The sequence below is a fragment of the Poecilia formosa genome, unplaced genomic scaffold (genome assembly GCF_000485575.1).
Source record: "Poecilia formosa unplaced genomic scaffold, Poecilia_formosa-5.1.2 Scaffold52, whole genome shotgun sequence".
Classification (NCBI taxonomy): Eukaryota; Metazoa; Chordata; class Actinopteri; order Cyprinodontiformes; family Poeciliidae; genus Poecilia; species Poecilia formosa.
The window spans coordinates 1772973-1799260 of record NW_006799991.1 but is presented as its reverse complement, the minus strand read 5'-3'; the positions used below and the strand labels follow the sequence as shown (position 1 = coordinate 1799260).

Sequence of the window (26288 nt, the reverse complement as noted above, 5' to 3'; positions counted from 1 at the left end):
ATTCTATTTACACAGAGAACAAGAAAATATTCATTCAAATGAAAAAAATCGGTCCCTTCAAGTTTTTGTTCCGCGGTATCTAAAATTCACACAAAAATCAATAGTACTCCGACCATTTTTGTTTTTGCACTAATGCATAACTGGGTTCATTGCAATTTTTTTTTATTTTTTATTTTTTTAGCAAAAATGCCAAAAGCAAAAAATAAAACAAAAACACACCCACACACACACACACACACACACACACACACACACACACACACACACACACACACACACACACACAAAACAGGTTGAGGGAAAGCGTCAGAAGTACAGAGCGAGACCTTATTTTAGGTGCAACAATGCCATCACAAGACCTGGAGCAGCAGACACACACACACACACACACACACACACACACACACACACGCACACACACACACACACACACACACACACACACAAAACAGGTGCACTGAAAGCGTCAGAAGTACAGAGCGAGACCTTATTTTAGGTGCAACAATGCCATCACAAGACCTGGAGCAGCAGACCCTGTGGGTATGAAGGCAACAGCCAAGGCATACCAAACATGCACAGGGTTAGACGTCATTCTGCCTGGTGACACACAACCAAACACATACAATCGTAGGAGATTAACTCACTAGATCAGAGTCTATTTCAAGGACATTTTATGGGTACAAATCAATGTTGTTTTTAACAGTGGCTTTTACCCTAAACTGCTAGCAATACGTAATACCAAAATATTTGAAAATATTTGGTCTGCTACATCAAATAGCAACTTGCTTAATAGCAACCTTCATTCCACCTAATAATGGAAAGCTTAAAAGGGCTTAAAAGCATATTATGCTTTCTATAATTACCAATGAGCTCAGAGATGATAATCACCACAGTTAATCCTTGTTTAAGCACCATACTCCAATTTATTACCATGCACAACATAAACGACTTTCCACATACTTTATGAATGTCAGTGTTTGTAAAAAGAAACCACCTGGTCTGAGCTGATGCTAACAATTGGTGGGAAACCTTCATAAATGTTAATACGGCACCCGATGTCAATGCAAAGTATATTTTTCATACTGTAATATTCCTCTCATCAGTGCAATTATTTTGCAGCCTATTTGTAGCCAATAACTCTTGCAAAAGAAGAACTTTCTTCACTTTATGTTCCGGTTGTAAATAATCATTCATAACAAAAATGGCTTGAATATAAAGAGATATTTATTTTGGGATGTTTTAGGCATGAAAAAAAGTGTCTACCTTTCAAAGTAAAGCTCACAGATACAAAAAAAAACACAGTTTTCAATTGATGACTTCATGTATTAACTCACAGCTTTTGAGCCTAACCTTATAGGAAAAGTTTTTTCTCCTTATACTTACACTGCTTAAATCAGCTTTGTTAGTTTGCTAAGGTTCTCTTTGTCTGATTTAAAGCATATTTTAAAATTTTTATAACTGTTTTCCGTAGAGTTATTATATTCCACAAAGTGCAAAAACAGTTTCTCTTTAATTTGTGATATAGTGGTTAAAATATACCCAAAAACTTCAAAACAACCTCAAGGTTTGACATTAATTAGTAGTAGGTGAGCAGCATCCACATTTAGAAACTACAGAAAACATGGCCTGTCACGGACATATGATCCTAAACTCACGCCGCTGCCAACAACATGAAGCGTGGACAAACATTTTATGACCAATCACACGAAGCGCAACTGTGATCTGCTCCAATCACAGGCGCACACACTGTCACGGCGGCCATCTTTGGTAACCGGAGCCAGGACCATCAAGTTTGGTCTATCATTTTGAGGCCCAGAAATTCCTGCATGTCTGCATACCACAGCATGCAAAAAGGGGGGAGGAAGAGAAGGAGAGCGGGAGAGCACAAAGGAAAAAAACAGAGAGGAGAAGAGAAGAAAGGGAAAAAGGGAGGACCTTTCAGATGAGGAGGAGCATCAGGAGCAGAGAGAAAAAGAGAGACAATCAAAACCATTTTTCCTCCTTTTCATTATTTTGTTTCAGTGATGACTGAATGCTTTCTAGGCTTTTCATCGCATTACCAGAAATCCTAACTATACTGGTGAAACCATTGACTGGAAATGCAGAAAACATCTTCAGATGACTTTCTCGCTGAGCTTTTAACTTTGGGAACAGGGATTTAACATTTAGGCAACAGCAGCAACATTTCTATATGACATGTACACATATCATTACCTGTCTATCTTCAGTGCAAATGGGTGCTGAGTGACTTTATAGGTTAAACACCATTACAGGATCGCTTTGCTCCATAGGATCTTGATCACAACAGAAATAAAACAGATGTAGCAACAAGGTCAGGAAAGTACCTTTCAGGATCCAACAGGGAAGAGTGAGAAAACAGACTCCATCCTTTAACATTTCACTCTATTTCACTACATAAACCAAACCTCATACCTTTACATCCTTCTTTATCTGAGCGTAACATCAACTCACACACTGCTGGCACCTTCATGCATGTTTATTCATGTGAATGTTGCAGGTTACCTCTGTCTTTTTTTTTTTTTATTTCCAGGTGAACATTTCTTATCGGATTTCTCTTTCCAGAGATCTAAAAGATTCATGCCAAGAAAAAAAAAAAAGAGCTCCATAGAAACGGTACAAGTCTCAACAGAAACGCAACAGGTTGGAGGAAAGTACCGTTTTTTTTTGTTTTTTTTTTGCAAACTGAAACTATGCCAGTCTGTTTACATGCGGCAACAGCTTTATGGTCCGTTTATGAGTCAGTGTATTTATGAACTTCTTTCCGTGAAAAAGTATTTTCCCACTGACAGATTTCCATTACTGATGATTTAATTTATTAAGGAAAAACATCAGCCCTGGTGAAAAAGCAATTCCTCCCGGACTTAATCTGGTTTGATCCTGGGTACTAGCAACATTTGTTTGCAATAACTTGTAAAGAGTCGTTCGCATTACTTCGGATCCCCTCTTATTGTTTTATTCCAGCCACATCTGAAGGTTTTCAAGTGTAAACAATGTATTTAAGGTCATGCCACAGCATCTCAACTGGATTTAGGTCCAGACTTCGACTTTGCCACTTTGATATAAAGCATTTCAAAAGTGACATAACTTTTCTCACTGGAGTCCCAAAGGAAAGAGCTCATGACTCAACAAGGGTCATGGGGATAACTTTTTCCGTTATTTAATGAGACTGCATTTATGTATTTATGTCCTAAACTCTTTCATATCTCCTCTTATCCTCTACTGTCTTGCCTCTAACCTGAGCTGGATGTTGTTCCTACCCCAGGTTCACAGTCACCCAAAATTGTTTCCTAGCATGTGGCTTACCTGATGTCAGGTGTCACAAATATGACCCTAGAAAGTAAAATGGTCCTCTATACTGAGCCCTTGCTGCCTTCAGCTGGAGCTTTGTGGTACTCCCTTCTCAACCACCATCAGAGATCCATCTTACTGAAAATTATGCTATTTTCCCAGAAACACAACATATTCTCGGTAAGCCACGATTCCATGGAAGATACCAAAGATATTTTTGGCCTTAGGGAGACTTGTTAAATATTTCTGGGGAGGAAAAAAAGTTGTTTCTTCAAAGTCAAGGACCTACTATTCAGAGAAGTCAACTGGTCTGGGTGAAACTACTTGGAAATGCATGGCTACTGGAAGCAGGTAGAAGTCCAAGGTCATAAAACAATGAATGACTTCAGGCGAGCATAATCAGAGGACACAATTAGTTTCTGTAATCATTTTTGAGGGAAACAAATTTTTTAAGTTGAAAAGGGTCAAGAAGTACCTCAAGCACTTTCTAAACCTGAAGGAAACAATGCTTTCCAAAGGAGGAGATGTAGACCCTTCAGCTGATGTGCCGTAGCGCCACAATCCCATAAAGTTCCCAGGATTTTATGGATCACAACTTTCATTTTTTCTAAATACTTAACAGCAGCTGGGGTGACAAGCAACATTAAGCCGCTAACACGTGCTTTTGAGGTTACATTCGCATAACCATGAACAGATCGCCACTGAAGCAGCAGCTTTACACTGAGTTAATGACACGCATTACATTCACTTTACATAATGCATCCATGCAGATGTTCTTCTAGCCATGGGCATCAACTCTGAATCTAAGGATACGATCGACTTTTTTAGCGCGATATTTCCTCAGTTGACTTGAAATATATTTTAAATTCAATACAAAAAGTCTTCAACAGCATCTACAGTCTTGACCCACTTTGGGTTTTCTGGCAGACGCGACCAGATTTTTATCTAAAATGTCTTGGCATTTTAAAGCATTCAAGATGCATCACAGTCTAGCCAGAGAAAAGGAAGAAAAAAGATCCTCAACGTCACAGATTTGCCACCTTACTCACAAGTGGGCATGCTTCATCACAAACCCACCTGGAGCACATGGTTCCAGTTAAAGTCTCTGTACTTTTTAGGCAAAGACCACATGTTTCTGTCTGACGGTTGGACAATTTTTTTTTCTTTTACCTGTAATAATCCCCAACCAACCAGCTGACATAATGGTTGGTTGGGGTCAACCATTATGTCATGACTTGGGGTCATGAAAATCTCTATTATGGAGATTTCATGACCCCAAGATGCCTGATTCCTTTGGCCCAAGTTATTTTTCCCCAAACGTGACTGTTTTGCCTAATTCATCTTTTGGCAAAACCACTTTTGACAAAAAAAATCAGTTATCAAATAGCATGTACTCTTGTCTTTCCCATCTTAAAGGGAAGCAATGAAAGTGAGCCACTTTTTATCGCATGAACAGCCCAGTAAAACAAGAAGTAATAAATTACAAATTTAATATTCTTAGGCAAAAAGAATAATAATTATGTAGCACTAATTCTCGTTCTGAATGTGAGAATTAAAGATCTGTCCTTGGAATCTCAAATGTTTGAGATTGATTAGCTTTGTCCACCTTATGTCCTTGCATGTGCTACCTACCATGTTTTGGATTTTAAAAAAGCATTTGAGGCTTTAAAAACGGTCTTAGGAAAGTATTTATACCCTTTGCGTTTGTTCAGGAGAGACGACATGTAGGTCGACTGCAAACTGCAGTCATGGGAGTCACAGAATTAGTGACCATCTTCACAAAAAAAAAAAAAACATAAAATCAACAGCGATAACGTTAGCATCCATGTTAATGTCAGACTGAGAGGCAGTCTGTCATCTGATCCACCCAAACACCTGAAAATAATCCCCTGCCCTCAACCCAAGGGAAGGTCTTGTTATTTTCCTCCCTCATACACAAACACACTGCTAAACCCCCAGTCCTCACCTCTGCTCTAAGCTGGCTGTATTCTCCTTTCTGACATACTGGTTCGCAGTTTGGCGGTTTGAATTAGTAATGAACCTAGAAGCTCGGTGTCCCTGCTTAATAGTTTGGGATATCTCCATCTAACTTTTATTTCATTTCGATTTTATTCCTCTCATAAAAATAAGCCTCCATGAAATTCTCTCTCCCCAGGGCTCAGTCATGGCGCTCAGCAGTGGGAAGTAGTTTAGACAAAGCCAGGAAGTAATGAGGAAGTCCTTACAGAGAGCTCAGGATGTGAAAATAAAGTGCCTGCCAACATGATTTCCAACAAAACTACACAGAGAGAAAAACTTTTTTTTATACTGCACACATACAGACACATTACAAAAACATAACCTTTAATTTGAGTAGGACCATTCTGAATTATTTTAAGAAATATTTTTAATTAGATGTCAATAGTATTTCACAGGTTAGAGCAGTGAGAGAGACATTTGATCATTTTTCTTCCTCTACAAACGCTCTCCATCTCACCCCAACACGATTTAGATATGGGAGCTGAGATGTTTATGGCAGATGGTTGATTTTGTGTCAAGTGAGTCATTTCTGTGTTCATTTGGTCGTTCGTTTGGATGGTGACCCATTTTCAGTTTTCTGACAGGGGCCACCAGATTATGGTATCGTTCCTGGTATTTATCATGCCGGCTTTATTTATGCAACACTACAAAACACCCGCAGCGCCAGAGCACCGTGCATAAAAAGTATATTTTATGCACGGTGACTCATAGTCACATAATGTGACTCATAGTCACATAATGAGATAATAAACAATAAGGTAACCAAAAAACTAATCGATCAAGAAGAGAATGAAAAAGTTAAATTACTAAAGCAGGAAATTGCAGTTTCAAAAGAGATTTGGCTTCACCTTAGCAAGCGCACACAGTTCCTGTTCAGCTCTTCTAACAGAGAATAGTAACTCTACGTGTTTAAAACACTTTTCCTGGCGTCTATGGAGATTTCCCCCCTCTCCAACAGTGGAGATGTATTTTAACTTTCTTTAACATCCTGCTCACTGTGCATAGTGGCAAGACCAATATGGGCCCTTGTTCAGGGAAACATAAAAGTCACAGATTACCAATTAACAGTTCCAGGAAACTCTTGAAGATCTGAAGAATCACACCTTTAAAAACTGCTTCAGGAACATTTACATTGAAGGAGCCATTAATTTCCTAAAATTTCCTTTTTCTTAATGTCAATGAACACATTTATTTGAATGACAGGTTGGATTTTCAACATTTTTTTCTGTGATATTACAATTATGGAATAAAAAAGGATTAGTTTATTTGAAGGGTTCTTACTCATCTTTACCAGGGGTGCCAATATATTTTGTCTGCATCTCCACAAGAAGAGTCAAATGTTTACAAATTAAGATCAATTATCTCTCTGGTATTCCAGTAGAAAGGTTTGGTATTAGAAATAAATAACTAGGGATGCTTAAAAATTCGAAAAGCTGGCGACTGTACGAGTAGCCCGCCTCCTGCTAAGAAGATGGAGCAATGTTTTATGTGAATAAACTCTGTGCTTGCTGTGTGTGAATGCCTATCAACTGGTACGTGCGCTTCCTATGGGTGTATGCAGAGCAGGATGTGGGAGAGCAAGCCCATTGATGAAATGTAGGAGAGAGGAAAGACGGTTTCCCAGATCCCCCGGGGCACTCGGCTAGCTCCGCTGCTCCCCTCTGAATCAGGCTGAGTGCGTGTGTGCGCCATAACCAGTGCCAGTTCATCAAAGTTAATTTGGGTTTGTAAACCATGATGCAAGCTGCAGGAGAAAGAAAGCATGAGAGTATGATTAATACCTCTCTCTCCCTAAAGCTGTCTCTTTGTCTTTTCCCTTCCTCCTTTCTCTCATTCAGCTTTTGCCTCCCGCTTCCACCCATAGTCTCGTTGACGACGTTCGCGCTGACTGAAACGGCAGTGATTGGGAGCATGTGTGCGTGCGTGCTGATGCAAGGCGAGGAATCAGGAGAAAGCTCCAGCTATTTGAATTTGACGGCATCAAAGAGGGGCTCGCCTGTGTCTACAGCAGTAAACGAGAGAACGATGAGAACAAAATGTGTGCAGCTCTTTGTTCTCGACGAGAGAGAGGGAGAGTCTCGCATACGCCGCAATTCACTTTACTGGATACATGGGATGGAAAAGGAAACTGGAAGCTATTCAGACCTGGCATCTGATTGTTTTCCAGCTAAAGCAAATTAAAGATGTCTTATCTTTCGGAAAAGAACAACATTTAACTCTGCAAGGAACAAAAATTGTAATTGATTCCTAATGTTATTAAAAAGGAACTTACTTTTGTTGATTAGTGTGGTTTTGCGAAACTAAGTAAGCTGTAAAATTACATGCATTAAAGCTTAAAGGGCCCCAGAGATGTACTCTAGAATACATTTCAGGTGGTTAGGTAAACTTTAAAAAGGGTCTTCAACAAAAGACACATTACTAAGTCAATAACTTACAGTTTCTTAAAAAGTCAGTGGACCTAAAAATCAAGCAAAACTTTAACTTAAAAATATTTAAGACTTTAAGCATTTAATTTTATTAAAAGTTTGTTTGTACGTTTCAGATTGCTCCATTTGTCTGTCTTTTAAGATTTGTGATCTAAGTAAATGTATTGTAGAAACAAAAAAAAAACTCTTTATTTGGAGGCTTGTTTGCTGAATTACGGCAATGTTTGGCAAATTAAAACGTTCCAAAGGTTGTTACCTTGTTGGTCAGATTTGATTAACTATTTTGGTATTAATTCTGGTTCTTGAGTTAGAGTTGAATCCACATGAATTAATAGGCAATTATTCACATCCCAGGAGAATTTAGACTTAAAATTTCCATTTAAAAAAATAAATAAATAAAAATTCTCGTTATAGAAATTGAGGCATCTGTCAAGATGATAAAACAATTTCTTAAAAAAGCATAAATTTACATCTCTTCACAATAATCAATTTTAAAAAAAATCTTTGCGACATTAAAGCAATAAAACCCTTCTTAGAAATTGCCGATCATCTTTTTGCATGTTCCTGCTGGAGTTTGGATGATTTAGATTAGTTGAAAAGCCTCCTTGCCATCACCCTAATCTTTAGCTTGTTCCCAACTTTCTTTATCGGAGTCAAGTCAACGCTCTAGCGAGGCCACTTCAACAGGTTAATATTACTTCCAGTCAGAAGAAATGTGTTGGTAAAATGTAAATATTACTTTGAGCCTAAATCTGCCAGGGTGTGAATTATGTGTTGCTTAACTGTAGGCGTGGGCCTCTGAGATTCTTGGAGTATGAAAGCGTTCTGGGAGAAAACGCCACAGCGTCGCCATGTTAATAATGCAAAACTAAGAAATGAACAGCTGAATTAGTGTTTCTTAGTAGGGAGAAGGCTACGAGCAGCTCTGCACAGCAGCAGGTAAGGGAGGGACCAGGGTTGTGCTATTTAGGATACTCATAAAAACAAATATATAGTTTACAAGAACTGTTTGTATTAACCAGTGTGAACTCAGCAGTCCGTAGCAATAGGGTAACTCGGAGTCCTTTTAGAAACGAACCACCTAGCAAGCCAATTTGTTGAAGTTCACTTAACTAAATGGTTATTTCAGATTAACAGCCTCTTTAAAACACCGATTTAGTGCTCAGTGGAAACAACTGTGGAGACTAAACCGGGAGAAAGTTTAGGGAAAGACATGAAGAGGAGTGAATGTGGAGGAAGACCAATCAGAAACACTTCGAAAGCCCAATTAAGAAGCGGGGCCAGGCGAGTGTTTGTTTGTGGGCGACGAGCAACAGGATGCCTCACTGAGCACCACCATCCTAAAAACAATCCTCTCCTTTCTTTCTTTCTTTCTTTCACTCCTCCGTCGCCTCTAACTTTGGCCGATCGCCACACTGGCAAAAGGCTTGTGTGAGTGAGTGCTTTTTCTGTGTGTACCTGGGATCCGCACTTGAAATGCCCCGCCATGTTTGTTTTGCACTGTTTATTTTTGCTAAGCCCGACCCTCGCCGTCCCCTCCGGGCCTCCTCGTCTTATCCTCACCGAGGGGTTCAGGGGTTGATAGCATGAGAAATCAAACACTGATGGAAATGTCACCAACGAAAGTTTCCACCAGTGAAGCTCGGAGATCCCAGCTGAGACAACATGAGAAACGCGTTGCACGCGATACCCTACATAAACCTTTATCGTTTCATAAGAGGTTACATGAAAAAAATTTTTTTTTTTTTTTGGAGCAAAACTTTTGAAATCTCAAGTTCAAGATTTCACCTTCACGTCTTCAGAGTGTTTCTTTAGCGGGCTGTCTTGGAGAGATTTGTTGTGTTATTGTTGCTGGGACACAACCATGGCAATAGACCTACACAAATAATAGCACAAAGTTAGCGACCAGTGCTGCTGGGTGCCTTTAATGGCCTTCATTTCTGAACAAACTGCACATGAGGAATATTGGGATCATTTAGAAGCAGGCACCGCTTTTTAAGAAATGCTCAAGTTTTTTTTTTCCTAATGCAGACTTGCTGACATTCACTTCTCTTCATGCTTTGGTATTCATACCTTTTGATTTTTCTGCTGTTTTGATTGATTGATTTTTTTTTTTTTTTTTTTTTAGAAAATCTGGGCCTCCGCACTACCCCACTATGATTTCACCTCTTCAAGGTCCCCCCACTCCCCACATGCCCGGTGTGCTCTGCTACGTCAGGATTTCAGGTGTTATGTAATTGTGTTTACTTGGTGATGGAGATAGGCAACACAAGTGAAGCCTGAACTAAAAAAAGAGGTGCTTTAGGGACTTGTTAAGAACTGTGGGAGTGGAAACACTCCCTTTGGTGTGTATTGTGGGTTTTGTACGTTTGCAGAGGGTTTACATGAAGAAAAAGCTTGACAACAAGCTGAAAGGTGAACTCCAACCAGCACTGGGCTGTTGTGGCATCTGAACCCTCTTTAAGTTGTAAGGCACAACAACCCATTATGACATCACTTTGTTTCGTGAGTCATTTTACAAAAGAAATTAGGTCAAAACACACAACAACACTTTACCGTAATGAGCTCCTTCAAAATAACTGGCTTCCCCTCCTTTTTGAATAATTCATTTTCAGGTTTGCTGCTGTAGGACAGATGGCAGGAAGGACAAGCAGACATATGGATGAATGGATTGACGGGAGGACAGACAAAAGGACTGATGAATTGAAAGACGGACAGATGGACAAATGGATGCATAGATGGATGGACAAACAGAATGAATAAATGAATTCTGATGATGAATGAACTCTTAGCGGTAAACGAGGAATAACAACTGGCTGTTTTCTCTGCTGAATATCAGAATAAACATCCATGATTTCTGTTTCTATAGAGCTGTTAACACTTACGGACCACTGTAAGAAAAGAATTACAAAAGCTAGCCCTGGATATTAGTTGTTCTTTTCATGTTGTTTGGAACAGTAAAGTTTTTAAATCACTACTTTTTCATTTTTCTTCACTTTCTAAGGTTGTTGTCACTCATTTTAAAGACCAAGTAAGGCCCGGATATTTATCTTCTTCTGTCCTTTTAAAGATAAACTACAATCTTGAATTAAAAGGAGGTGTCCTTACTTTTCACCATGACCGTATGACCCATTAAACGTCTTTAGAGTGCATGTTGACAGAGTCACATGGACCTTCCACTGAGGGCCTGCTCACTACAGCTGGCCGCTGTCCAATTTAAATTCACCTCTGGTCGAGAGGATCACAGAGCGCTGTCTGATGACGCATGAAGTCGTGTTTGGATCTGCAACGATCTGAGAGCACCGTGAGCGACTGCGTCGGCCTCAGAGAGGGGCACGAGCAGTTCATTAGTTATCTCCCCTCTGCCAATTTTGCCTTCAGGATTGGAAGCAGACACCTTGAGTGCTGGAAAACCGCTACAGCACACAATAAAGCACGTAGGCAAAGGCAACGTGAACTTTAGCCTGAAAAGCTTTTGTCCTCCACATGATGTGTATGTTTATGTGTGCATGAGTTGTGCAAGCTGCGCACTGGCTCCTGTGTGACTCCGAAAGCAGCAGAAAGGGACTTTTTGTTTGCTCCCATTCAGTATTTTTGTCTTTGTATAATCCTTCCATGTTTTGCAATCTCCTACTGTTTTATTTAGAAATTTCCCCAAATGAAAAGCCACGCAACAAGAACTTCTTTTTAAGCTCAACATAAAACTGCAACATACAACAGAAAAGCTTAAAACTAACCTTTATTTCTTTATGCGGTGCGTTTAAAGACAAATTTCTTGTGGGTATCTGAAGATGTCAAATTGATTCTTTGTTTAATTATTTTTAGCTGCAACACTCGTTTAGAGCCTGAACTTTACTATCGTTTTATGACTTAATAATTAATCTCTATACTCTAGATTGCTGATGAGTTACAGCCTTATTGTATAAACACACGCGTAGACACACGCACACACAAACAAAGGAGTGCATTCACACACGTTTGTACAGTGGTTTTCCTGTATAGAAGGAGCAGTGTAGGATCAGAGGAGTACATGCCCCCGCCTCCTCCGGCTTTCACCTAACATAAGGGGAACCTTGTAAAAACACAAAAACACCACAGTTTCCACTCGCATATAAACTTTAATGCTGCGTCTAATATTTCTTCCCCATGCACCCACTTCTGAGTGCATGCGAGTTTGTAAACTGTGACAGAACCTAAAAAAAAAAAAGAAGAAAAAAAATAGTGAATTAAATTAAACATCCTATAGCTTCCTTTATTCGACTGACTGAGCGCGGCTACAAAGCTGCAACAAAATAATCAAAACCTATAAAGAAATCCTACCTGGTGATGTATTAACAGGAAATAAGATGTACATTTCCTATTTTTAATATGTAAAACAAACATCTGTTTTTTTTTTTTTGTTGTTGTTTGTTTTTAATGTGAAAGTGTAGCCGTCTCTCCCCTACAGGCCCATATTTATACATACATCAGGAATAACTCACACACACTCCCCTCGCTGCAGTGCAGGCAGCATTGCGTCATGTTCTAGAAACGGCGCCTGCTCTGGCGCTCGGCTCTAGGCTTGACGGTGTAACTATGGCATTATGCAGCGCGCTGCATCATATCTGCTCCAACGGGCCTATCCCAAGCAAAGGAGGCTCGCAAACACGGCCTCTGACGCGCCGCGTGCAGCCACTTGCTTATCAGCCAACTTCCATCTTTTTTTTTTTTTCTGTTAATGCCAGGCTATGAATAGGTCCAGGTGTCAAACTGTATTATTATATTTGGGTCATGCTGGGAATGATTTGTTGGGTAGTTTTTACGTTGGGTTCAAAGTATATTCAAGAGTTGCTGACTCTGATATTTAAGATGTATTTTAATTAAACCATGTAGCCTTTTAAGTGATTATTATTTAAAATATCATTTAGAAAACTTTTAAGAAATGCGTTGCACTGAGCGGCCCTGAATGCACAGAACCTCTATGCAAACTGGACTTATAATGGCCTTCTTCTTCCTACTTCTACATGAGAAGTTCATTTCCTGTACTGTGTCCCTGATATCAAGCATTGACAAATCAGGGAGCAAACAATGCATGCAGAATCCACACACACACACACACACACACACGCACGCACACACGCACACATATATGTATGTAAATGTGGCCAATCTTGTCATTTTTAACCTCTTTGACTGAGAAACAGACATCCTAAAAAAAAAAGAGCCAAGCTGTAATCTCCAAGAAAAAGATGACATTTAACTTCATCCTTTGCCAAATGTCAGACAATAAACTTCCAGAGGAGATCCAGCACTGACCAAACATATATTTTCACACAAACAGAATACAGCTGACAAATCCACGTAGGTTTTGACACCTCTTTCCCCGTGCCTCGTCTCTCATTCTAGCCTTTCATTTTGCTGTAATTCCCCAACTCAACAATGCATTTGACTCTTTTTACCTACCAGCCTTTAATTACAGCTCATTCAGCCCACACAGAGCCTGTCAATGAATGCTAATAGGAAGGCACGGCGTGTCCATAACTCCTGCCTTCCACATTACGGACGTCATTAAACGCATCGTTAGGGATGAAAACACCAGTCGACTTCTGAGCATATTTTCTACAGTGACTGTTTCTAAACATGTCACCATAAACAACATGATATTGGCATGAAACAGACCTGCTAAGTTTGAGTGTTTCATCCCATTTTTCGCGACCTTTCTATTAGACTGGTTCAAAAGAGACGTACCAGAAGTGGTGACAGAGCAGATGAAGGAGGGGGAAAAAAGAAGACTGGCACTTACTTGTCTGACAATAGGTCTGCGACCAGCATCTGCCCCTGAAGTGGCCGTTGATGGTGGTCTGGGTGCAGAGGGTCTGGCCCTGTGCCGTGCCGGGACACACGTCTCCACACTCCCGCTCGTTCTTATTGGCCACGATGAAGTTGTCCTCCACCGAGTCCAGGATCATGGACCAGTCCAGGGTGGCCAGGTAGCACAGGTCTGGGTTCTTCTCTATCCTCACGGCGCCCCGGGTGATATTCATGAGGCTGTGCAGGCCCACCTCCTTCAGCTGCAGCATTTCGTAAATCACCAGGGCGTAGTTGAAGAACAGGTTGTTGCCACGGATCACCGTCAGGTTTGGGAAGAGGTCGCTGAGGGTCTCCAGGCCGTAGACCCTGAACAGGAGGACGTAGTCGGTGACCACTCGCAGCTTTGGGAAGCTGAGGCCCTGGAAGTCGGCGGACTTGGCCCCAAACATGAGCAGGATCTTCAGGTGGCCCTCGATGATGGTGCAGTTCTCCAGTGACCGGAGGTTGGTTACATTGTTCCTGATGTTCTTGCTCTGACAAACTGAATGGGGAGAAAAGCAAAAAAAAAAAAAAAAGTAAGAAGATGTCAACCGTGTAACAATTTATGTAATCGTAACCAACTCAGAATTGATCTCATTTTTATCTATAATTTATTCAGGGATTCTACCACTTCTTTTTATCGTAACTCATAAATCACAGACCTGGTTAGGCTTTAAATACAGGTCCTGTCAAACAACTACAACCTAAATTTAAAATGCAACAACTGGAGTATTTTGTTGCCATTTTGTTCTGATTTGCTTTAAGAGAAGGGAAGCCATTTGATTGGCCATCTTCATCTCTCCTAACCAACCAATAGTCTTCTTTCTGCAGAGAGTTAGTGACTATAATGCCCTCTCTGATATGAATGAAGCAGACATGAATGAGTTAACAGAAATGAAGCCTTGAAGCAAAGTGCTTATCCCAGCTCATTCATAATCTCTAGTCGCTGTACGCTGGAACACGCACACACACACACACGCACGCACACACACACACACACACACACACGCACGCACGCTCATGAACATCAAATGCATGAGCCAGACACTCAAATGCATTACATATGAGGAGACTTAAAGAACAGCCAGTCACTTACAGACAGATTAAAAAAACCAAGGTTACTTATTTTGCAAAATACAACACACACATTGCTGGGATATGTTAGAGCAATCAAGGAAAAATGTGTTGGTTGGGGAAAATTCCTTGAAAGCTAAAGAAGCTGATGTTTATCTGTCAAGATTGTGTGGAAGAAAAGTGAAAAGTTTGGATGAGATGAGAAAGAAATCAAATATCAAATATTTAGTTTTCCTGCTATTCTTTTTTCTCTTCTTTCAAAACTCTCCCGTTTCTTCAGCAGTTACTTTATGGTCAATATCTAATAAAAAGCTACGAAACCATAAATACAAAATTAAAAAATTCTTCTGTCTTCTAAATCGGATGCAGGTCAAACAATATTACTGGCATACAGCAAACCTTCACATCTATTGGCAGCCTTGGTAAAAATGGGTGAAATTCTTTAAGTAAATCAACCTTTTATTTCACAATTATAATCTGAATATTTTTGTTCTTCTAATGTCTTGCACATAATAATACATTTTAACTAGTTTTAGAAATGTGAAAATACAATTTTACTGGCGAGAAAAGTGAAAACCTGTTTTAAATTATCTTTACCTCTTGATTGAAGCGTACCGTGAGTTTAACATGTTATTGTCTACTGTCAGACCCTTACTGCTGAACTTAAACTCACTCCCTATCTACAGTGAGAGCAATAATTAGGAAGTTTAAAATAACTGAAGCTGTGGAAAAAAGGCTGGACAGGGAACGCAGCTTATTTCACCACCACAGACAGTGAGAGTGGTAAGAGAGTTTGAAAACTAAAGTTCACAGTTTAAAGGACCGAACGTTCCATGGCGACATCATACTACTGCAATGAAATGGAGTTTTCTTTTAACAAATCTTGGCTATTAACACTTTCGGTTATTGTTCCTTGGATTTACCGTTGTTCAAACTTTTCTCTCCACACACAACGGCATAATTGCTGTGAAGTTCCATTAGAAACAATAATAAAAATATTATACGTTCATGAAATGAACTAAATAACTTAACCTCTCCGACGCACCAAATTTTCAGAAAGATGATTTACATTTGTTTTCCAAGAATGCAATAACTGTTTCAAACAGCGGTGGCGCCTTTCAGAGCTAAAAGAACGACGGTATCAAGCTCTACCCTGGTTAGCACCCAAAATCGCAGTTACCTCATCAACTTAGATCACCTTATCTAACTTAATTGTTCACCATGTGTTGATTTTCATCTCACTGGAAACGTATTAATATATAGTGCAGGAATACAATTTCTGTTTGGTGAGAATAACGGCATAAACGGAGTAGAAACACATTCAGGTATTGTTCTTCTTCGAGTCGTTTTAAAAATGCTTTTGCTTTCTCTTGCCACCCTGTGTGAAAATTATCCTTCACAGTGACTCCTGCAACCAAAGCCATTCGTACAAATCAGTCCAACAAAGTCGGTGTGCGACTTTACAGTCGATGAACATCCGGAGGACGCAAGTCGCTTCTAGGCTCTCGGTGAGGCACGTGACAAGTGTCAAAAATTAGTCAAAGAAATTGATAAAATGCCAGACTGAGAAAGTGTGCGTGTTCCAGCAGAGCTGTTATTGCCATTGATCAGCTCCAGGTTGAAGTCAGCTTTTCTCTTCCTCATTCTGTAAATGATTTGCCAGACATGCACAACAATCCAGGTACAAAATTCGAACCAGAAAAAAGGGTCAATGAAAGACTTTAATTACTTCCTGCGGTGGCAAGAAGCCAGTAATCCCAACAATCTTTACTACAACTACGTGTTGGCAAGTAGGGTCAGTCAGCGCTCTGCGTAGACAGGAAAAAAAAAAATCAAAACTTCATAAAGGTTAGAATAGAGTTTACTACATTTTAACAACACTGTGCCTGATGACACAACCAGGGCTACATCTGCTGGTGGTAAGAAAGGTTTAAAAATGTATGGCATGGGAAATACAAAATACTGCTGCTGTAATAAATTTCAAACACTGGATGAAATGCAACCTATTGCGCAGCCCTAAAATAACATTTAATCAGAGGCAACGTTTTTAAGTACCCAGCTGGCAACAGCTCGACAAACTTGGATACATTTCAAAGATCATAAGTGTTAACATTCGATGCAGAAGAGCCACAAAACAATCACTAATTAAAATAAGTTTTCCTATGGTTGGCTGGAATTAATTATCAGAAAGACTTTGTTTCCCCCCGTATTCATTAAACACATCAACACGTATAACTCCTACTTCTGTTGGTCTCTCAAAAAATAATTAGATCTCTAAAATCTATAATTAGACCAGCCACAATCTGGACTGGATTATCTTCATCTAAAAGTACAAGAAATGATGTGTCAGAGCTTTGTTTGGAGTGATTATAAAACCCAGGTTACCAATTTGAGGTGCAATCGGTTACGGGCCACAAAGTTACTCCAAAAACCTAAACTGAATGCAAGAATCAAGGATAAAACATAAGTAACAGAAGTTTACTGCATTTTTACAAATTCTGAATCTTTTGTCAATCGAATCTGTAAACTGAAACATTTTTTCAACACTCATTTTTTCTGACTTATCCTACTCTGGAAAATGATCTAAGAAAAGTCAAGACTTTTTGAGACTGTGTGTGAGTCCTGCAGGTCAGACCTCAAAGGAAATCAGCATCTGCCAGAAAAAGCCACGATTAGTAAAACCCAATCAAATCTTTTTACAAGTGCTGGCATGAACCATCCGGAGCATCACTGTCATTTCTTTCAGTCGCTATCAATTTGACAAAGTTGGAAAGCACACAACAGGGTTACGTTCAACAGATTTATTTAAATCCTCCCTCAGCAGCTAGCAGGGAAAAGCCAAATCATCCATTTCTCCCGATAAGCATCTCATAACATCTTAATCAGCACCAGCGGCTTGCCTCGGCCACGCCTTCCTCTTCCTTTATTGGATACTAACCGTATCAGGCACCAAAACACAAAAACACACTTCCTCTGCGTGGCAGCTGCCGTTATTACCGGTGATAACAGCAACCTTACACCTTTTTCTACCCTGCCTGCCTTATCTGCTGGACACATCAAACAGGGCCGCAGGCCTCCTACTCACTGTCAGCTGCCGGCGCTAACTGGACGCCCATTGTGAAACACGACAACAAAACAAAAAAGTGGTTACGCAACAGCCAGCGGGGCCATGGCGAGAGAGGGGCCCCCTCAAGACGCACCAAGCGGACACAAACATAACCTTTTACGGATGACGTCTTTTGTGGAGGACAGGTTGGCGTTAGTGAGGGGAAGCAGACTGAGCTCAGTGAAAATGTAAAATGGAGTCTTCTTGACTGACAGGAGCAAAAAAAAAAAAAAAAAAGGGGGGGGGGGGGGGTTGGTCATCAGAGGGTAGATGTGAAAGAGCCGAGATAAGGGGGAGGGGGCAGGAGCCCCTCTGTCTTTAAAATAATGAACAATCTCCTCCCTCTCTGCTCTCTCTAGTCTGGCAGTCTAAAGCACAGGACAAACGGCAGAAGACAAGGGGAAAACGTGGGTCGAGGAGGGAACGGGGTCGTAAGGGGGAAATTTAAAAAAAGAGGAGAAGGAGGAGAAAGTGTACGCTAAGCCCAATCAGGAACGCAGTGTGACGTAACAAACCTACGGAGCGGTTGGTGATCACATGCATGAATGGAGAGTCGCTATGGACCACAGGGACAAGACATGCAACAGTCTGCATGGGTGGAGAGAGAGAAAAAACACAGGAAGAACTGCTCTCTGCCATGTGCATCAGATACATATGAACTTAGTTAGAACATAAAAGAAACCTTTGTTATTATGGAGGAAGCATAATAAGAGAAGTGACAAACACAGCAGAATACACAGCATGAAAAAAAAAGAGACAGCCACCTGCTGCTTCAGCATACACTGTAAATATAATCTGTTTTAATTTAAAATGTCCCCAAAATGGAAAAACCACATGCAGTTGTAGAGTGGACAGTGAATGAGATCCCTGTGGCCCACCCTGTCGCTCCGGACCACCCGGAAGCAGAAAGCTCGGTGTTCTCACGGGATGTACAGGATCTCCTAATTACAATAACAACCCAATCAGCCACTAATGAGCCCGGGTGGGTGGCGTGGATAGCTGGGCCCAGGCTGGAACTTACTGCACCCCACTGTAGACCTTTTGAAAAGTGGGCCATCAGCCTGCCTTCTCTCTCTCTCTCTCTCTCTCTGTTTGACACTTAATTTGGCACCAGGAATGAGGAAGAGGAGGAGTACAGGGGTGTCAGAAAAAAAATAATAAAAAAAACAGAAGAAAAGGGTTCCAAATATGATAACTTCCCAGTGACACGATATGCGCAAGAGTAAAATTTGTTTCATCTTTCTACGACGTCCAGGAGCACAGCTCAGGACGCCGCCTGCAACAATGCCTTCAGACATGCCAGCACTTCTACTCTATTCAGCAACACGCCAGATTTGAATCTGCAGGTAAAAAAACAAAAAAAAAAAAAAAACAAAACAAGATTGTATTGAAGTTCAAATATTTCCTGGCTCACGTTCTGCAGAAAGGCATGGTGATGTGGACACGATCCAAACAGAACATGAAGAAACAAAATGTTCTCACCCTCTGATTTTGCTTCTTCTCTAAAGACTTAAGTTTCTGCTTCACTGCCTTTAAACCATGTGCTAGTGTGATTGCAAAAAAAAAAAAAAAAAACTAATAAGGAGTTATTCAGTGTTATTTTTAAGATATACAATTATTCAAATAAATTATAAGCAGATTATATATTATTTTGGGGGGGATTTGCAATTGTTTTAAAACAGTACAAGTCCACTGGTCTTGCCCCCTCTTCAGCCGATAGTAACTAAAACAGGGCTGATTGATCGATTATTGCAATGATCATCAACTAAATTGATTAATTGTTAATTGGAGCAAACAGAGTGGAAAAAAAGGACATTTAGCAAATCAACACACTTAGATCAGTAATTCAGCCAAAAATATTTACATTCTGCATTTAAGATTACTGGTAAACGAAAAATCTTTGTAAATACTTTCTACACAGAACTCCTCAAGTGGCACAGTTTTAGTTGAAATTCTATAAAAAAAAAAATATATAAATACATAAATAAAATGTCCTACTACTTCTAAAAGTCACCTTTCGCTAATTACTAATCGGTTCATCCAAAAAATATTTTCAACAGATTCGTCCTATACTGTAGCGATGTTAAGTCAAGCAGAAAAGGTTGAGCTTGATGGTGTTAGGCATTTTTATTTTGTTTTTTAGATTTAGATGGATTCTTTGCTACGATTAATCTATTACTGTCAGAATAACAGATTAATCGATAACTAAAATAATGGTTCGTTTCAGCCATAAAGTAAAACTAATCTAGATTCATACAAATTAAGACGCCAAGAGGAAATTTATCAACTGATTCTAAAAATCATTTCAACATTTGCTCTCAGCATAACTCCAATTTCTTTTTTCAGCACATAAATAACTTAAAAAAAAAAAAAATAGATAAAAGGTACAGCTGGTGCAAGTGAGGTGATCTCCTCATCAGCTGACCCATCTCCTCTGTTCAATGAGCCTTCACAGCTGCAGCCTCAGTTACAGTGTAGCTACAGTTTCAGACAGATTCTTCTCTTATTTTTAGAGTTGTATTTCCTGCTGAGAATTTAATATGCGTCAACTAATGATAGCTGGCTGGCAGAGATGAAGCGCATTACGGTAGCGGCTCGGGAAGGGGCATGAGAGAGAGGGAGCCCTTTACGGCGCGCAGAGCGGCTCGACTCCGCTGCGCATTAGCTCAGCGTGAAATCAAACCTGTCCTTCATGAGACCAGGTGCTGGCTAACTATGGACTGTGAGAAGTTTCCTCTCTCCCGCTCCCCGATGAGGTGATCTGCTGATTATAGATTTGTCAACAGTTCGGTTGCTGAGAGGGAAGATGTGCGGCTGCGGTGCCAGGTGGAGCTCTGGTGGAAAAATGCATTTGTTAATATGAATGTGGAAAGTCTTGAGACGTGAAGCCAGCCTGCCTGTGCGCCCGCTGCCAATCTCTGGTTTCTGTAGTGAGAAGAAAAAAGGAAAAGAAAAGAAAAAAAAAACACAGAGAAACTGCACGAGAGGCATTTTTAGTAACAAGTGCCAGCATGTACCTCCAAAACAAAGAGAGACGAGGACGTGAGCCAGGAAGAGACACAGAAAGGGTGTTCTGGTTATGAATAAGCTCAAAGCAGAATGGTAGGTGAAAATTATGGAGACGCTTGGAGAAGTTTTGGTTTCAAAATGTTCCATTATGCTGCTCCTACATTGCCGTGTCCTCTGTCCTTCAAACCAGGGGTTTTCTCTACCTCAGGGGTCTCCAAACATTGGCGCAGGAGGGAAACTGTGACCCTTGAAATGATTTTGCATCAAGTGAAAAACGGTCAAAATTTGGCCAAAAAAGAAAAGCAATCGACCACAAAAAAAAAAGATTTGACAAAAAATTTTGAGGAAACAAATTTTGGCATTTTTAATTTAATGAATTTTGTGGCACCCCACTAGTTTAAATTTGCCGGTTTTGGCCCCTAGGACAAAACGTTTGGACACCACTGCTCTAGCTGTATAAAGCACAAAGTAACACTGCCCCTCCCCTACCTGTTGCTGCACAATGACAGCCAGCTGACTGAAAAGAAGTCTACAACTTTTCCACAGTATTTATAAAACAACATAAAGACACAATCACCGAGGCGACTGAAGACATCAGATAGCGGTGGAGGGGAGGAGCGTGTGGGCCGGAGCACCTGTTCCTCCATTGCCTCAGTCTCCCATTGAGGAGCATGGCAAACCAAGATGACCCAGCCTATTTTTATACAACACCGGGTCCAGTTACAGCTGTGGCAAAGGGCCAGCTGGTGGCAGATTGGAGCAGCTAGGAAGGAGCAGCACGCAAAGCCCGCCTGAGCCGTCAGGTGGCTCGCTGAGCAAGAAGAGGAACCCAAATCAGATCGCTCTGGTGACTTTGGCTCGCCTCCCTCTCCCCACCTTCTGGCACCGCAATGGAGGGACAGGAGGGGGGCAGACGGTAAGGAGAGGGGAGACACAAGTACAGACAAGAGGGCGATGAAAAAGAGGCGAGGGGAAAAGGAAAGATCTTGTGTCACTGCTGCATGTTTATAAAAACAATGACTCACCGTATTCTAGCTCCGACAAGCTGAGCTCGACCTTGGACTCAAGGCCTTAAGGTGCCGGTGAGGGGGTACGAGAGGAGGAACGACAGGTGTGCAAGGAAGTGAGAAACAAGACTTTAAAGAAAACAACAACAGTGTTTTGGAGTAAAAGTGCTGAATGTTGCGTTGCGGACCGCTGGGTGGGTTTAAGAGTGTGGCTATAAACAGAGAGTGAGGCAGGAAACCATGGTATGCCAACACTGCGCTGAACACGGCCATGACGGAGGAACGCTGGGTTAAAGATTTCATTTCAAATCACATCTTCATGTTCGAGTTTAGTTTTCTTTACTTCCAAGAATAAAAACAATAGTCAAATACTAAAATGTTATTTAATTATAGAATATTCCTTGATAACTTTACATTATTTCCTGTTATTTTGGGCCAACTGACTTTCACCTTCAACGTCATTAGAAAAAAAAAAACAATTCAACAGCTTAAAGGCTAACGCTACATGTGCTGCTAGCATGAAATCAGACAGTAAGCTAGTAACAAGGAAAAGTATAGATTAATCTTTACTTTTTTAAACAGAGCTCAGAGCAATCAACAACAGGAAAACCTAATTCCCTTGATATAACCATAGGTAGGTAAATAAAACATCCCACTTTGTTCCTAATCTTGCAGCACAAATTAAATCATGCGTCAAAGTTTGGTTGAGGAACAAACCTGGAATCAAGACCTTAATGACATATTTTCCGTTTTACCCAGCAACTTGCAGCATTGTCTCACTTACTGTAGTTTCAACATATCCTGATTTTCTGCACTACTCAGCTTCTTCAAAAACTGATGCAAAAATGTGGCTTTTGAAAAAGACACATCTAAGCAAAAGCTGCAAAGATATTTACTGAATGTGCACATTTTATTACCATGCATGTTTGAGTTATCTCCCCTCGTTGGCTTAAATTCTGTTTTAATGAGCTATTAAAGTCAAAAGGACTGCAGCAAAATATCCTAAAGGACAGCTGGAAAAACATCAGTCCCACCAAGTAGAAAGAAGAATCTGAAAAATTCAAGCCACGCCTATGACAACAGCTAAACCAGGTGGTGCTAAAAACAAGGCTGGGGGGCAGGTGGGGTGCAGGGAGTGGTGGCTGGGAAACAGCAGCAGGTAATCAACAGCAGGCCGGGCGGCTCTGAGGCTAAACAGCACAGCAGACACAACCACAGACACAGAGTGAGTAATCCCAAAGACATGTGATGTTACTTTTCATCTTTCCACGTTAGCGAGCGGAGCGCGGTGTGGTGAGTAGAGGCCTGAGAGCGAGGAGGCTGGGACTCCATTACCCCACTTGACTCGCCGCCACACAGCAGCAGCTGCAGGGACCGGCTCCAACCAACGCTCTGACCCACAAACCAGCGCTACACACGAGTCTGGATGAGCTGCGCCTGCTCTGCTCAGCCCGCTTCTTCCTGTCCATCCGTACATGTTCCCTTCTTCCTTCTTCTTCTTCGCCAAGCTGTACTCTAAGAGAGTAACTCGATATCCTTAACTTCTTTTCCACAATGTAGTTTTTTTTTGGTTCCCCCGTGTCACTTTGTAAGGACGATTGCCCCATGCATATCTAATCTTATAGATTTTTACCAAATATGGCTGCCAAATGAACCCAAAACCAACAGACGCAGAGTAAAGTGGAAATTATTTCGTTCAAGCTGACATTTTTCCATGTACGTTCTGCATGAAGAACTCCGTGTGTGTAAGTGGAAAAGATTAAAACTATTAAGAGACGTCTAGGGATGGAAAATCGAGGAGGAAAGAGGAAGGAGGATGGTCGGGGGGGACGAGGTGGGAAGGGGCTCAGGTAGAATTTCACAGGAGAAAGTAAAGAAGCACGGGAGCAAACAGCATGACGGAAGTCGAGGGGATGGAGAGCCGAGGGTCAGGTCAGTTTAATGGCCCGTTTGTCTGCACCGTGAGACCACCGGCTCTCACTGGCTGCTGTAGGAAAACCACACACACACACACCAACTCTGCCTCTCTCCTTCCTTCTTTCCACATCTCTCCCTCCCTTTACCTTTTCCACTGCCCGGGCCTGGTCCAGCTTCAACAACTCATTCTCCAACCCACAGGCAGGCCAAGAAATCTGCATCGTTCACGTTCACTTCATCCACATCGACAACAAGCGGAAGTGGCGCGATGATCAATGGAGCTCCAATCAATCAATGAGTCACGGACAAACACGTTTGAAATAAAATGGAATACCGTATAACATATCCACAAGTCTGGATGGATGATGTTACATGCAAACGTTGACCGGCCAATAAAATTCCTCAGTGTAACGTCTGACAGTCAGGTCCCTGGAGTGGGAGGTCTGTGGCCACAGTGGTATTGTAAAATGACTTTCATTTATTATGCTGCCATTTAACAGCAAGGCATAATTCAATATGGGATCCATTTAACTATAATAGAATTAGGGAACACTTGATGTGGGCTCATAAACAGCTGCAGGAGCGTCAAGTCCACGTCCTTTCTCACAATGTCTCACCATCATGCCCCTTTACTCTAATTTGTACCCATTTGTCTGGTTTTATTTTATTTTTTCCCCAGTCAACAAATGTACCACCTAATTGTTCATTAGACACATTAGAGACAGATTACATTTGTTCTTTCACTCCTAAAACTATAGAGAGCCCTTCAGGGGTCCTGACAGTGGATCTCAAGGGCCCCCGCCCTTAAACTAATACTTCACGTAAGCACATTTTGATTGACGCTTTTGGTTCCACACCCAACCTCAGTTACAATGTGGTGTATCTGATCAACCTTTAGCTGAAGCCACAGTTTGTAAAGAGGTTTGAATGAAAGGGATCAAAAAGATATCATGTTCAGATGTATCAGTCAGGAGCAGGGTGCAGAATCCCAACAGCCTGATACAGAAACCAAACCACAACAAGGTGGTATCAATTGGAGAAAATGTGGAGCTGAACTGATGACAAAACAAGACTCAGGATGGTGCCAAAAGGCTCCAACGAGTTCTGGTTGTGAAAAAAACATCTGCATTATTCTTTATTTGTCTGGACTAAAGAGTGCCATTACAAGACAAAAGCATTTTCTTCTCAACTACACATCCCAGCATGGCTGAAATCTATCAAAGCTGAATACTGTATGTTTGTGAAATCACACCGATTACTATGAATTTAACATGAGTTAGGAAAACATACAAGTGTGCAACAAAAGATCCCATCACCAGAGGAATAAATTAAGTTCAACCCTTCCATGCTGTTTATTTGAAATATTGCTCAGCGTCGTTTTAATCTTTAACACACCTCACGTGACCACCACGCTACTGAGCTCTTAAATTTTTCAAATCTTCCGGTCCGAATTATTTTTCCATGCCAGCACTGGGACTTTGATCTCTGCTAATCATTTTCAGAACTGGAACATATAGCAGCTGTTTACCAAAAGACACCGACTTCCGGCAAATGCTTTCATAAAACATTATCAGTTTTACAGCCACAAAATCAGGGCCGGAAGCCCTGTTGTTTCTACCATCTTTAGGTAACGCAGCTTTGAACGGAAGCTCCTTATAAAGCACATAATGTTAAAAAACTTAAATTATGTTATTGATTGAACCAGCAAATGCACTTGAGTATATGCAGACAAACTGTCCTGGCTTTCATGGTGCAGATATTAAAAAAAAGAAACAATTGTCCTTACTGGAAAAATAATGTGCACATACTTGAATGTTAAATGGTAACAATCGATCATCCAAACGCCTCTGACTAGCTCTTCTGTCTTTAGAGAAAAAGCACTCACACATCACGATGCTTCTACTTCCATGTTTCACCATGGTAATAAAATGCTCAGCAATGCTTGCCCCTTGGGATGATTTTGGGTGGCCCCTGACTGCAGTTCAAGACCGGTTCATATTTGACTCTCCAGAAAAGCTGAAAAAGACACTTTTTGTAATTTCTATAGGATGACATGTTCAAATTTATTTCTTCTTCAACTGAAAATATCTGTTACAAAAAGTATTTTTTTTATTTTACTATACATGTTTTTTGTGATTTCACTTTTATATAGTAAACTGGGCCACCTTCCTTTTGTCTGAGACCCTTTTCCTGACCTAAAAATCTTCTGTTTTCTACTTTGTTACAGTAAAATGTTGATTTATTTTTTATTTTTAAGCAGATAAAAAGACAGCAACAACATTGTTTTGCTTCTCTAATTGACGGGGAAAAGAAGCACGACTCCCAAGTAGCATCAACTTGATGATTTTGGGCCACATTGCACAAAGTTTGGACACCAATGAGTTTTGATTTAAAACAGAAAGCGAGCTGCTTGGCTGGAGGTGAGAAGACTAACGAAGGACAGAGAGAGATTCACTGATTGCATCAAAACAGATGACAGTAAAAACAACAACTCAGAGCTCTGCTAGTACAGTTAGGCTCATACTGAAATCTGAATCTAATCAACAGCAAACAGACTGCAGTCTGGGTGAAAGGACTGATTGGTAAAGGTCC

At 40.8% G+C, this 26288-nt stretch overlaps 1 protein-coding gene across 1 annotated transcript in view; it reads right to left on the bottom strand.

Annotated features, from left to right (window-relative positions):
* Positions 1-26288, bottom strand: part of insrb (insulin receptor b) — an 81173-nt gene that overhangs the window by 44231 nt on the left and 10654 nt on the right. The window contains exon 2 of the mRNA XM_007552728.2: positions 13537-14085. Within this exon, the coding sequence (XP_007552790.1) occupies positions 13537-14085 (549 nt within the window). The remainder of the gene's footprint in view (positions 1-13536; positions 14086-26288) is intronic.